Source organism: Eptatretus burgeri, chromosome 11 (genome assembly GCF_056783735.1).
Source record: "Eptatretus burgeri isolate ZD-2024b chromosome 11, Ebu_testis_v1, whole genome shotgun sequence".
In the NCBI taxonomy this organism is placed as follows: Eukaryota; Metazoa; Chordata; class Myxini; order Myxiniformes; family Myxinidae; genus Eptatretus; species Eptatretus burgeri.
In genome coordinates this window covers 51,058,179-51,072,791 of record NC_140971.1, presented here as the reverse complement: position 1 = coordinate 51,072,791, position 14,613 = coordinate 51,058,179, and the positions used below count along the sequence as shown (strand labels likewise).

Genomic DNA, 14,613 nt, shown 5'->3' with positions numbered 1-14,613 from the left:
TGTGATCTATTAAGTTAATGGGTTAAGTCTGTCAATGTCTCAGATACAGTATGGTGAAACTCACTTTTCACAAGACCAAAACTCCAATATGGAAACTTTCAAAGATATACTCAAAAGGAATAGTAGTAAAAAAAAAAAACTTGTACATTGCTTGGATGAGTATGAAAACAACAAATCTGTCATCTTCAACATTAATTTATATGTGGACATCATGGTGTGATTGTTGGAAGGGAGATGAATCATGGAGTATCCAGTATTGATAATGAGATGTTTGGTTAACTCCCCAGGTCATATAATCGACCCTTTCTTTTACACAATACAGTACAGGCATTCGCCTTTAGGAATATTCATCTCGCCCGGAATTCACAATGTTGCTCTTATGCAGACTAGTTTCCAAGTACAAGCACAAATGGTAGTATAATAGCCCCAAATGAAAAAAAATATATTCACAAAATTATGGAAAAGGAGATCGAGACACATCAGATGGATCGAGCTTGGCGATGCTTTTCCACGGTCCCGAGACCATTTGCCCATTCCTCCTGAACTCTTAAACAGTACAACAAAAGGAAAAAGGTATTTTCCCATTGTCAGTTTCCATTCATCCTGATGACATATAATTGTCGGTTTTCACATATGTGGTAAACATAACAAGGGCGGGTCATGACAAGGTCGTGCTCGTGATGCGGCGCAGCACGGGGCTTGCAAGCCACAACTTTGCGATATTTTACGATTTCTGTCATTGATTACAACAGGGAAGCTTGATAATCCCACTTTAGGTGATGCAATAACACAACCGAAACAGATTGTGCCACTCCACAACCGCATTCAAGATCGTATAACCCTGTACGTCTTTACACTCAAGATTAGAATATCGACAAAAAGAAAGGATTTTCATCTTCGTTTGGTTCTCTCATACAGCCATGCATTATTGAAACTTTAACTTTACTCTCTTGTAATGGACAAATCAACACAGCACGTGGTATTTTGACCTAGAAATGCAGCCGCATGAGTGATGTGCTCAGACGGGAAAAACCAAACAATCCAACCCAAATGTTTGTCGAATCATTCATTAATACTTAACATGGCTTGTTGGAAAAAGGATTGTGCTGATGAATGTTGCACTCAAATTCATCCCATGAAAGACACAATGGATTTCGATCCAGTGACTTTGAGGACAAGGAAAGATCCTCAAAATCTGCCATTGTTCCTCAATCTAATCAAACACATTTTTGGCAGTGAATCAGTATATTGTCGTCCGCAATGTGGTCATCGGCACAAAAGAACCAATGCAACATTTCTGGTGTACAATTGATCTGGAAAAGAATCCCTCAGCACATAATCTTTATACAGAGCTGTATACTTAGGCTGCTTTCGATTACCAAGTTTCTTGTAGAGTGCTTGCCAAGTGGCTTAAGCACTCAATTTGAAACAGTTAAGGAACGGCTGGCTTGGCAAGTCCTAGCTGGCTGCTTGGTTACTGAACACACCCTGGTCTCGCAGTAGGAGATAATAAAACTGCTATCAGTGGCCTGGGAAAGTAGAACGATACAAGTCGAGTAATATATGTCAGAATATTTTACATAATTGAGCTCTCTGTGCTGAGCTAAAAGGGGCGAACCACAAACCAATCAGGTTTCTTTGGTTATCAGTGGCTCGATCTCTTTGCCGCTCACTTCAGTGAAGCTGACTTTGTTGTTATAGTCTTTGACTGCAGCACTCCATTTGTTGAAAGGTCCTTCATCTGATATACTGGAGATAATAAGGCTTTCCAATAAACTTCTCACCTTTGACAGTGGCCACTGTTCATTTTGACATTTGACAAAACTCTCTATGTTTTGAGAGTACTCTTATGTACTAACACATTCGACAACCGAACAACATGACTGTCGAACCTGATTAACATGCAATATAACGAGTACATTAGGATGCTGCAAGACCTTTGCCATATTCCGCATTGCTGGCAGTCTCTACATCTTCACAGTGTTGTTGGGTCAAATGAACAACCCAATTAGCATCCCTAATTTTAGGTGATGCCAAATTAAATGGAGTAAATGATTTCTAATAACAGAGCAAGCACAAATTTATATAGGAGCATATTAATATTTCAATCCCTTTCCTTATTGCGATAATAATCTAAATCAGGAGAATCACAAAGCATGAATAGCATGCTTAGTCTACCATGGAAACCTTACCATTACATCCCCATTAACCAAAATAGCAGGCATCCTGTAATCAAAGTAACAAAAGCCACACATATTAGCTTCTCTATCATTCATTTCATTTGCCACAAAGTTATGAAGATCAAAGTTGTTGTTGCTATTAAGCTGGGGATGAAGCTTAAACATCTTATACTATAGTTCAACCACTCCTGCCATATGACTACACGGACATTTAGGCCAGCATTATGTGAGCAAGTGTGCTGCATGGGATGATGAATTCCCTTTGGCACATCCAGCAGACACATCTCATGAATAGAGAGAGGTATGAACAGGATTTCTCTATTATGACCAGAGTACTAGTACATTCATGCAATGTAACAACCACACTTGTTAATTTGGACATTTTGGACTCTACGTTTCCCCATCTACAGGATGAAGCATACAATAAACATGACAAACTGTGATTACAATCTATTCGACGAGTACACCTTTGAGAAATATTGGCATCTCGATAGAGAAGTAATGCCAAGCTGCAATGGCACTACCATTCAACATGGCAGAAGAATAGATGCAGAGATGATCGGACACTCAACCCTGACCCATGACGTTTATTATAATTGAATTAAAATAAATTCATTTCAAATCAAATGGAAGACCAAATAGGTGCAGTCCTGCATTGGAGTCATCAGAAGGATCCCAAACAAGCAAAATGCAAAGATAAATTCATCAGGAGGCACCTGGATAGGATTCGGGTTTTGGCTACTACTCCAGAGACCCTCTAACCGATCCAGGTACAGCCGAGTGAGCCTTATTCAAAATAAATTTAAAAAATAAATAAAAACCCAGATCAAAAAGAAAAAAGAAAAAATAAGAAACAATTCTGCCTGCCAGACAATGCGTCTGATTAGATTGAAATTTAAAACATATATTTCCCCATCACCACGAGATCATAATTGTGAAGCTTCCAGTCAATTGATAAAGTGGTTCATGAGAAATAATTTTTTAAAGATTTTTTGCTCAATCCAACATAGCTGCCAGACCATGTGACCCATCAATTATATTAGTGAATACCCTGGTATCCCCAAAGCTTGGGGAACATTAGTGTGAAGTTTCCTTTCAATCTTTCCAGCAGTTCTGGAGAAGATATTTATAGGTTTTAGCGTAAATCCAATATGGCTGCCAAACCATGTGACCTACGATGCCATTCGTGTGAACATTTTGTTCCTGGTGGATAGATCATACCTGTAAAGTTTTGCCTCGATCTTTTCAGCCGTTTCAGAGAAGAAAGTTTTTGAAGGTTGAAAAAAAAAAAAATTATTAAACATAGCTGCTGAACCACGTGACCCCTAACATCATTTTTTTTTTCTGTGGACCAATTTATTCCGAGATGATGCTCAAAAATGTTCATACCGATCGGATGTAGCATTCCATGTATGCAATTATGACGTCATACTGAAGGCAGCAATGACATTAAAAAAAACACCTTCTCCAAGAGTACTTTCATGTGCCAAGATTCAACTTTTTCCATGGAGTGGTTTTGAAGATCCAAAGATCCAAAGTTTTTCCTTTTTTCCAATATGGCTGCCAGACCACGTGACCTATGACATCATCATTATCATTAAAATATTCCACAGGAGTCGTTGCTCCTATGGTGAAAATTTTGTCTCAATCCGACAAGCGGTTGCAGAGAAAAACACACGTTCTGTGCGGAGCAACAGACGACAGACAAGCGGAGGGTAACTAGAACGGCACCCGGTAGAGCACACACCTTTGCCAGGCTGAACAGTTTACGTTCTGTATTCCACCGATAGGCTGTAACTGCATCCGGATCTCCAAAATTCAATCGGTTTGTTCTTTTCACCTATCCAAATTATCCACCTCGGTTTTGTCATAATCCGTCCAGAAATTTCTGAAATATCATGCTATGTATTGTTTTTGGCCCCATCTCTCAATGGTGAAGAATCACTTAATAAATTATTATCGTATTTTGGATCTGGATTTGGATCTTCACCAAAATTGAATCGATAAAAAAAAAAAAATTCTCACACATCCAACCTGTCCACTAAGTTTTGCCAGAATACATTCATAACTTTAAGATATTGTGGTACGTATCGTTTTAACAATATCTCTCAATGGTGAAAAATCACTTTTAAAAATTCTCGTAACCGCATGTGGATGTTCACCAAAATATAATCATTTCGTACTTGTCAAACACTCAACCTCTCCAACAAATTTCACCTGAAGCCGTCCACAATTTTTTTGAGATATCCTGTTCACAGACAGACAAACAGACAAACAGAGGTGAAAACATAACCTCTGGTCCACCTTTGGTGGCAAAGGATAAATTTTATTATTTTTCTTTTAAACAACCAATAAACAAATATATGTCCCACAGCCGAGCACATCACAACATCTCTCCAGCCACTGATACAACTTTTAGAACTTTTGTATCCTTCAGAAGTTTTGCAATCTTTCAACAGTATACATTATTTTAATGATCTTCATGAGCTTTATGAATGAGCTTTCGTTATATTTTGTCTGATTATGATGTTCACCTGTAAAAACAGTTCAAAAATTGAGGCGTCACAAGAAACACAAGACCATTAACGTACTTTCAACAATTCAGGAACAGTTGACAAGAGCAAAAGCGTGTTTATTTTAAGAGTTTTGTTCATTATGCACTATAAAGATTTTCAAATGTTACTGCACCTGGACTGGTTATTTGAATAATACATAAAGTGTGTGGGTGTGCATCCTTATTCAATTTCAATTCACGATCACTTCCCAGTTGGTCCATTGGACTAAATTTGCATTGGTCTTCAAGGCCTTGTTGCATACATGCCTACTTGTACTGCGTTGGGCATTAGCTTGCCTTTCACGAAGCCGAAATGTGCTTGGGCCAGGATGGAGATTATATGTTCGATATAATTACTGCCATATGATAATACTATTTTTATTATTAATACATGGTCTCTTACAATAATATCATTGTTTTTGGTATTTATTGTGCAACTAAAGAATGCCATGCCATGTTGGAAGGACCTATTAAGCTGCTCAATACACCTTAACATGGCGTATGTTTAAAACATAGGAATTCTTCAGGGTTCTTTGTCGTGAATTAGCCAAATCAACTCAGGAGATCATGATGATCATTTTGGTGCATCACATTCCACATCAGAAAGCTCCAATATAACACCACAAAAAAACGACACACACACACACACGCACACGCACACGCACACGCACACGCACACGCACACGCACACGCACACGCACACACACACACACACGCTATTCCTAAAACATCATATAATTTAAAGGATTGCTGTAAAATATGTACATCTCACAACATCCAAAATTCAACTGCATGACCTCCACCACCGAAGGTGAAGGAGGTTATGTTTTCACCCCATCTGTCTGTCTTTCTGCAGGATATCTCAAAAAGTTGGATATGGAACCGGATGGAATTTTGTGGACAGGTTGGGTGTGTGACAATGACAAACTGATTAGATTTGGGTGAAAATCTGGACTCTGATCTGGCTACGAGAATTTTTTAAGTGATTCTTCACCGTTGAGAGATAGGGATAAACTAAATCAGAGCACGATATCTCAAAAAGTTGTGGATGGATTCGGATGAAACTTGGTGAACAGATTAGGTGTGTGTGCGGCAAGGACAAATTAATTCGATTTTGGTGAAGATCCGAATCCAGATCTGGATACGAGAATTATTTAATTTTCAAAGCGATTCTTCACCATTGAGAGATAGGGCCAAAACAATATAGTCCTGAATATCATGATATTTCAAAAACGTAATGGGCCCGATATGTTCAAGTGGATCAGGCATTGCGTGGGAGAGGTATGCGCTCTACCAAGTGCCCTTCTCATTTAAATAGTTTACCTCAAAACATAGTTCCCTTCCTGAAAGCAAGAACTTTAACCTGTAAGCAATTGAATGGTTTCCTCCACAGATCATCAGCTGGGAACCATTCTTCCTCCATCTCTTGGAGCAGTCAAGACAATCATTCAGAAGTGGAAGGAGTATGGTACCATCAAGCTCCTGCCTCGATCAGGCTGTCCCTCAAAACAGGGTGACCAAGCAAGGAGGAGACTAATCAGAGAGGCCACCAAGAGGCTAATGGCAACTTTGAAAGAGCTGCATGCCTTTATGGAAAAGACTGGTCACGGTGTGCATGTGACAACAGTATCCCAAGCACTCCACAAGTATGGCCTGTACGGTCGGGTGGCAAGAAGGAAGCCATTACTCAACAAGCCCACCTTGAGTCCCGTTTGAGGTATGCAAAAAAAAAACTAAAAAAAAAACTGGAGATTCTGAACCTAGATGGAAAAAGGTTTTTTTCTGGTCTGACAACACCAGGATGGACCTGTTTGGCCTGAATGCAAAATATTACATTTCGCGCAAACCCAACACAGCACGTCAGCCAAAGAACACCATCCCTACTGTGATGCATGATAGTGGCTGCATCATGTTATGGGGAAGTTTATCATCAGCAGGGACTGTGTGTGGCACTCATCAGAATAGAAGGGAAAATGGATGGAGCAAAATACAGAAAAATTGTAGAGGAAAACCTGCTGCCCTCTGAAAGAATGATTAAATTGGGACGTAAATTCACCTTTCAGCATGACAACGACCCGAATCACACAGCCAAAGCTACACTGGAGTGGCTAAGCAACAAAAAATATATCTGTCGTTGAGTGGCCAAGTCAGAGTCCCGACCCAAATCAACTTGAAAATGTGTGGCATGACTTGAACATTGCTGTCCATCAACGCTCCAATTGCAACTTTACTGAACCTGAACAGTTTTGTAGAGAAGAATGGGAAAATGTTGCCCAATCAAGGAGTGCAAAGTTGGTAGAGACCTGTCCCAACAGACTCACAGCTGTAATTGCTGTCAACAGTGCTTCCACCAAGTATTAACTCAGGGGGGTGAATATTTATTCATCCATCCATCCATCGGGACCATACTCTGTGCAGAGCGTTGGTGCTGCCGAAGCAGTCTCCTTGGCTATTGGGCACAATCCTGGACGGGTCACCACGCCAACACATGATACCAGCAAGCTGGCACTGGGGTGGGGATGGGTGGAGGTAGTCTCATCTTGGCCCTTCTGCATTGGGTTTTAAAGGTGAATTATTTGTCAGTAATGAAACCATTTGCATTCAAGTATTTAGAGTCCATATGCAGAATGGAAATTAAATGTTGAAAGTGTCCACTGACTCCACAGGATGACATTGAGTGTAAGTAGTTGTCGCACGATCCTGTACGACCTCAAAGAAAGAAATTATGACATTTGGCCCATCAATGCTGTGGTGCACTTCTGGGTTAATTTTTGCAGCAACTTTAACCATTAATCTTATTGACGTTTTACTAAAGTCTAAATAACGTGTGTGTGTGTGTGTGTGTGTGTGTGTGTGTGTGTGTGTGTGTGTGTGTGTGCGTGTGTGTGTGTTTTTCAATGTGTTATATGAACGTTTGCTTGTTTTTTTATTGAATTTATTTGCAACCATTGAGTTTAGTCTCTATGTATTCTGAGTCAAAAGCAATATTCTTCAAATAAGAAGCAAACTCAATGGTAAAGTTGGCCATGTAGTTCCACCATACACTGGCCGATAAATTAATGTACCAGTTAATGCACAATAAACTTCCGGCCATATCTTCCCGTGGTGGCGCAGAAATTTTAATCATTACATTGTACGAGGCCGATTAATTCGTACAAAATCTCGTTGTCCAATCACAAATGTAGGGAAGCAATATCTTAAAGATATTAATGCTCGATGCATCTGTGGCTATTCTGGAAGAATTACGTAGCATCCAAGATGTCCGGTGAAGAATCGATGTGTTCACCTAAGACGTCTTGGCTCAACAAGTACAACTTCTTGACACACACACACACACACACACACACACACACACACACACACACACACACACACACACACACACACACACACACACACACACACACACACACACACTAGGTGCATGAACATGTTTGACTCGACTCGGTTGCAACAAACTGTGGAGCTATTATATCAAGGCAGTAAAACCTATGCAGCCAAAAAGGAGAACATGGGTGACTTGTCAGTTGCATCATCTCATAAGTTCCATGAGAACATAATGTCTGTCTCTGTCTCTCTCTGTGAGCAAGACATCTTTTTTAAGAATTAAAAATGAAGCCTTTGCAGACATGAAGTTTTACAATCTTTGAATTCCACCATTGTTCGACAAATACATTCATGGCCTAAGAATCCATCATTGAAAAATAAGGCTCAATGTACATGGCAAGGTGACTTGTAATGACGTTACAATGAAGTGCAGCTTGGGGTGGAACAGAAGTGATATTATGGAGAAGTAAACAGGCATTCTCTAGAATAGCAGGAATCTTATAAATGGAGTTGATGGGATGACGACGTGTTGTGGTACATGACGGATATGTATACAATAAACATAAAACACCATAACGGGGTCCCCCCCCCCACCCTTTTAAAATTACCAATCAAGTCTTCGACAATATTTTTACAGAGGATCAAGTAAGGTTTTCATCATAAGAAAGTGTTGAAGATACAACAATGCTTGGCCACAGGAAGATAAGTCACGTATGTAGTTCGTGTGCGTCTCGCTGAAATAGGAGGAAAAGTGTTAATTTAAAAACTGCAGCCTTGCAATGAAATCTCTTTTTCCTCTTCTTTCTCTGTATATCTGTCTCTTCCCTCCCTGCCGTATCCCCCACCCAACTGTCTCTGTCTGTGTCCACATGAAAGTACCTGGATCTGTTGAATCATGGTGATAAAAGGTGCATCTCCTAGCGTTACTCACTCCAGTGCCCGTAATGGAGGAAAGTGGAGAGGGGGGATTGTGTGTGCCAAGCGGAGGGAACGGAGGAGTGTGAAAGGAGTCAGCAAGGTTCTGAGAATAGATAGCACGCACAGTTGGCTCTTGGGTTTAGGGCCGTGTGTTTGCCAAAGCAGCGGTCATCCTTCACATCCATCTCCTCTTCTTCCTCCACACAACTACAAAAGTTAACACTTCCTGACAACCGGTAATTGGCATCAAATAAAACACTGCAGCAGTTTTTGATCAATGCCAGCCAGCTCCTACAAGGAAACCTTCCACATATCGTGTAGTCGTCAGCCTCTCAGCACTTTACTTATCCCCGTGCTCTTCATGATGATAACAGTGCTGTTCCCTTTGAAATTGAGGCAAGACAGTCATGGTTAAACACGTCACTTAATATCCTACTCTCATTTACTCGTCAATCCGGCATCAAATCTTTTGAAAATTGAAGCCAATTGCAACAAGCAAACTGTCAAGTAAACTTCAAACTTTTACAACTTCTGCCAGTAAGATAAATAAATAAATAAAAGGAACTTTTGTTTTAAGGAGTAGAAAGAAACACAGAGATCAGTAACCCTGTGGGATGGAACGTCAAAAAAACAAAATCCGAGTATTCTACATATTCCATGAACACATCATGAACTGTCACTGTGCCCAAACACAAGAGAATTGCCATGAATATTATCATCATTATCATTATTATTATTATTATTATTATGACGTGACTTTCCACTGACCCTAAAGCCTGCTTGATAATTTAAGGTCTTGATGCTCGGTTCACAGAGCAAGTCAGGTGCATGCAAATGAAGAGCAACTTCAAGTTCAGAAAAGGAAAGTCATAAAAGTTAAAGAAAATCCCATATTGATGGTTGTGGAGGAGGGGTGGAGGGGTGGGGGTGGGGGGGATGGAGGGGAGGTGGAGGGGGGGTCGGGGGAGGGTGAGAGGGGCAACAAATGCCATCAAAAAAAAAAAAATTAATTGTACTTTCAAAAAAGGTTCTTGGATATTTTCACCACCATTAGATAAACCAATTTCCAATACAAACACAAAAAAGATACACGACCTTACAATAACATCAACAATCAGGCGACGTCGGCTCGCAAAGAAGCAAGAGCGTGCGGGAAAACAAAATAAACCTGCAGTCGGTGCACGCCTGGCACCACTAAAGCACAACCACATTTGTGGCGAAGCACGAAGGGGGTGATCACAATGCAACTAGTGTAGTTGTATTTTTGCCCACAAGTAACGAGACGGATGTGGAGGACAAGACGGGGCGTGAAGGGGCAGAGGAAAGTTTGGATGCAAGTGGAAGAGACGAAGGAGACGAGTGCGCTGGGTTTACCTTCTCAGTCTTGACCTTCTTGGCCGCGCGAGGCTCCTCCCCGCGCCCCTCCTCGTGCGCGCCATGGCCGCGCTGTTGCTGCAGCACCACCAATGTGGCCTGCAGGGTTGTCCGAGCCGTGGACGCCGTCGACACACCGCCGTGGCTCGTCCTGACCGCGGCCCCTTGGGCCTGGCCCGCTTGCGCTTTGCATTTGTCCCTCTTGGTGCCCGCGGTCCTCGTGGCCTTGCCCTGGCGGCCGCAGGTCGTAACGTTCGCACCGGCCGGGTTGGTCACACGCGCCTCGGCCTTCTTCGGCCCGGCGCCCTGAGTCTGTGGTTGTTGTTGTTGTTGTTGTTGTTGCTGCTGCGATTGCTGTTGTTGTTGATTTTGTTGTTGTTGTTGTTGTTGTTGATGCTGCTGCTGCTGCTGCTGCTGCGACGCACTCTTTCCGCTCTTGTTGCGTTTCATTTTGCTCTTGCCCGCCCTTTCCGCGCCCTCTCCAGGCGCCGCCGGCAGCTTCATGCCCGCGGGCACCTCGGCCGCCGGTCGCGCACCGCCCGGGCCAACCGGCGCCTCCTTCCCACGAGTCCCGGCCGCACTCTGCTCCAGCTTCTGACGATCCTTCTCGAGATCCGCGTCCAAGTCAATGATCAGATCGCCGACGCCGATTTCCCAGTCATCTCCGCTATCGTACGCATCGACCGCGTTGCCTTGCTCTGCCCCGGCAGCGCCGCTCATCACAGACATCGTGGTGCCCGACGCCGCGCCGCCTCGGCACCATTAAGGTCTAGTGTCGGCGACGTGTCTTGAGAAAAACGGCCACCGACGTGCGTCAGCGGGATCCACGTCCTAAAAACAAGGACACAACACAGAAAGGACTTGTCATCAATTCCAACGGCTCGAAACATTTAGCGAGAGAGCCCTTTCACTCGCAGCTGCTTCCAAAAAACTTATTTGCATAAAGTTTGCACAGTGCCAAGCCGTGGCGACGCCGGGCGCACGACCTGTCCCAAAACACGCGCTTTGTCCCTGCGAACCCACGATCATCATCATAAGCCTCCCCCTCCTCCTTCTCTCCTTTATCACTCAAAGTAACTGGCCATCTTGTACAAGTCGCGCTTATCCGTCCGGCTCGTGGATCAATCGTCCAAATGACGTCACAATAGCGAGCCCGTAATCGCGGGCTCACTTCAAACGCGATTCAAATTGTAATAAATAAGAGAAAGAAAAGAAAGATAAAAATAATAATAATAAATCAAATCAAAAGTGAGAGCAAACTAACGAGTCGCACCGTTACCTCGTTCGGCGCAGTCATTATAGTTATAATCCATTCCGGCTTGATAATTCGTTACGGGAAAGTTGCGGCACCGCGCGACCGGACATTTTCCGCAACAGCTGATGTTGAGGAAGCAGAGAGAGCGGCGGCGGCGGCTCGGGATCGTGGGTCTCGGACGGGAGTACAATCCGCCGGGCTAACTCATTTTACACCCACGTGCACCACGAGCGGAGCGGCACGGACGGCGAGCACGTATCCCGTTAAGTGATAATTGTATCTGCTAATAATACATTACACGGGGCCACGTTCTGTGCGAAGGCAAACTGTTTTCCCATCGGCTGGGAATGGTGGTCGGAGCGTTTGCCCCCCCTCCCCCTCCCCCATAACAACCCCCCACACCACACTACCCCCACCCCCTACCCGACGGCGGGCCCACAAGTTGGGACAGAGCTGCGGGGAACTGGAGCATTCTTGTCTCCAGGCTCTGGGAATCTCGCGTAACAAAACGTACAGCCAGCTTGTCGAGGAAATTATTTATGATAGCTCTTCCCAAGGGGGGTGGTGGGGTGTGGAGGAGGTTAGAGATGCACTCGACGTATTATATCTACTTAAACATCACCTCTACTATGGTACTTTAACATCACCTCTACTATGGTACTTTAACATCACCTCTACTATGGTACTTTAACATCACCTCTACTATGGTACTTTCACAAGCACCCCCCCCCAATCCCTATTACCACCCCCCCCCAATCCCTATTACCACCCCCCCCCAATCCCTATTGCCACCCCCATCCAAACTGCAGAGTTTTCCTTTTTATTTCATGTAAAAAATCCCATCCGAGTTCATTCACTGCACGTGGAATCACATAACCCCAAGAGCTTGTGTTCCAGGACACTCCGACGTCTATGACGGGCCATTGTTAACATTGTTGGAGAATGGTGGATCCAGGAGAAGGATGCGAGGCGAGCTATCTCTTTAATATGCGAGCGAATGGACGCAGCGTCGGAGCCTTCAAACCGAGTCGAGTCTGTTAGAGAGTACGTTTTAATTCGTGGTGCATTCCTCGTCGAGTCCTCTTGGGTTGGGCTCCGTCGTTCTCGGGTTCGTAGAGCGTTGGGAGGGGTCGGTGTTACAAAGCACGCGAAGCGAGGATGGCATGTGCGAATCGCTCCAGCCAATGGGAGGCGCGCGTTGCGCGAGCGCCCGCTCTGATTGGCTGACACTCCGGAGCGGCTTCTGCTTTTGATGCGGTCGCATGCGGGCGGCGCAGGTGCCGCGGGGCGACTGTGCACGGCAGCCTGGCCGTGGGGTTAATTAGCGTGGCCGGACGGACGGACGGTGCGACGTACGCGCTGCACGAAAGGGCGCAGCGCCGAGAGGGACATGCCGGACATCGTAGAAGGCACTAAACATTGCTGGGCGGACAGGCAGTCCGTGCCCACCCCATCGCTACCTCCTTCCCGCCCGCCACCTTGCAGGAAATGATCCATTCAGAAAAGAGGATTTTGTGAGATTCCGTCACGAGGTACTCACTAATCCTCCCTGTAGTGGGGTGGGGTGGGGGGTTCGTTCGAGCCAAGCCATTCTGGATCAGACGCAATGAACGTCGCCATAAACGAGGGGAAAGTAAGGAACTTCCCAAGGTAATAAAATGTCGTTTTTCCTCGTGTAACCAAAGTGAGGTGAATTGAGTGGCCGCCCAGAAGTTTTTTGCTGTGTTAACACCACAACTCCTCCCATCAACGGTCTCACCGACCCACTGCTGACTTGTTTCCAAATACAATGAACAATAAACTGTCATTGTGTTTGTTATCATGACAAAAGAACCCACGTGCGTGTGTATAAAGTTTATATATATATAATATATATATATATATATATATATATATATATATATATATATATATATATATATATATATATATATATATATATATATATATATATATATATATATATATATATATATATATATATATATATATATATATATATATATGACATAGGTTTTGACGTCGAATAAGAATTTGATGTAAAATTGTCTAAGTGGTCTGACATCGAGGAGGGAGCACGGGAAGGGTGGGTGTGCGCAAGGTTGTGGGCGGTTAATCAGACCCACAGCCGTGCAAGTGCGGAGCAGGAAAGAGCAGACAGGCGTGAGTTGTGTTTACACCGCCATCAATCGAGCCGCCTTGACGAGCGTGGTGGTGGTGGGGGGGGGGGGTTATTTTAACACTTTCGAGCAAGCTCGCACAGCACAGTTTTGAAAAGCCCGCTTGCTTGGTGAGTGAGCCCATGGGTGAGCTTTTGCTTCGAGGATAGTCGGGATGAAAGCAGCAAACGTGAAACGGTAGCATTCTTCGAATGGTTTTGTGTTAGCGTTAAGTGCGTCTCGGCAAAGTGCAAAAGCGAAGCCGTAGCTCCTCTGAGGTTATAAACATATAATGACTCGCCTGTCCTCTGCACCCCAGCGGCTACAAACAATTGGCAATAATGTGCCTGGCCTGTTTCGCCTCTTGCCTCCACGTACTCCCACCATCACATTTCCAGCATTCAATGCAACAAGTATGGTTTGGTTGAACCGCCCTTCTCCTTCTGCAACCTGCACTGACTCCCACCAGCCCCACCTTCCCCTCAAACATCACCATCTCCTTACTCGAACACTCGGTGCAATAAGTTTGCTTCAGCTGAACCACCCCTTCCTGCGCTGTCGTAGTAATATCCACCACCTCCTCCTCGCCCCTCAAAAGGGACATCATCAATTTGAGTATCTGCTTAATTATCGCTCGACCTATAGCGTTCAGACCTGAGTGTTTTCATTCCCTTTCCGATAAATGACGTTTGATGTTGTAAATAATTTGTTTATCTGTCCGCTTTCTCCATGTACCTCGAACATGGATGTGTCTCTTATCAAGCTCAGGGCAGACGTTTGAATCATGGGCAAGGATGTCATATTCAGAACAAGATATGAGGTTGCATCAATAATCACTCCCAATGT

At 43.8% G+C, this 14,613-nt stretch overlaps 1 protein-coding gene across 4 annotated transcripts in view; it reads right to left on the bottom strand.

Annotated features, from left to right (window-relative positions):
* ZNF608 (zinc finger protein 608) overlaps window positions 1–11,953 on the bottom strand; it is a 172,382-nt gene extending 160,429 nt beyond the window's left edge. The window contains exons 1-2 of one of the 4 annotated variants that reach the window (XM_085846422.1): window positions 11,633–11,953; window positions 10,354–11,184 (exon numbers count right to left, since the gene is read on the bottom strand). In XM_085846422.1, coding sequence (XP_085702548.1) covers window positions 10,354–11,082 — 729 coding nt within the window. In that variant the 5' untranslated portion in view covers window positions 11,083–11,184; window positions 11,633–11,953. Of the gene's footprint in view, window positions 1–10,353; window positions 11,487–11,632 lie in introns of those variants that run through there. The other 3 variants (XM_085846419.1, XM_085846425.1, XM_085846421.1) reach the window with 3 other exon arrangements.
* Window positions 11,954–14,613: the final 2,660 nt, after the last annotated feature.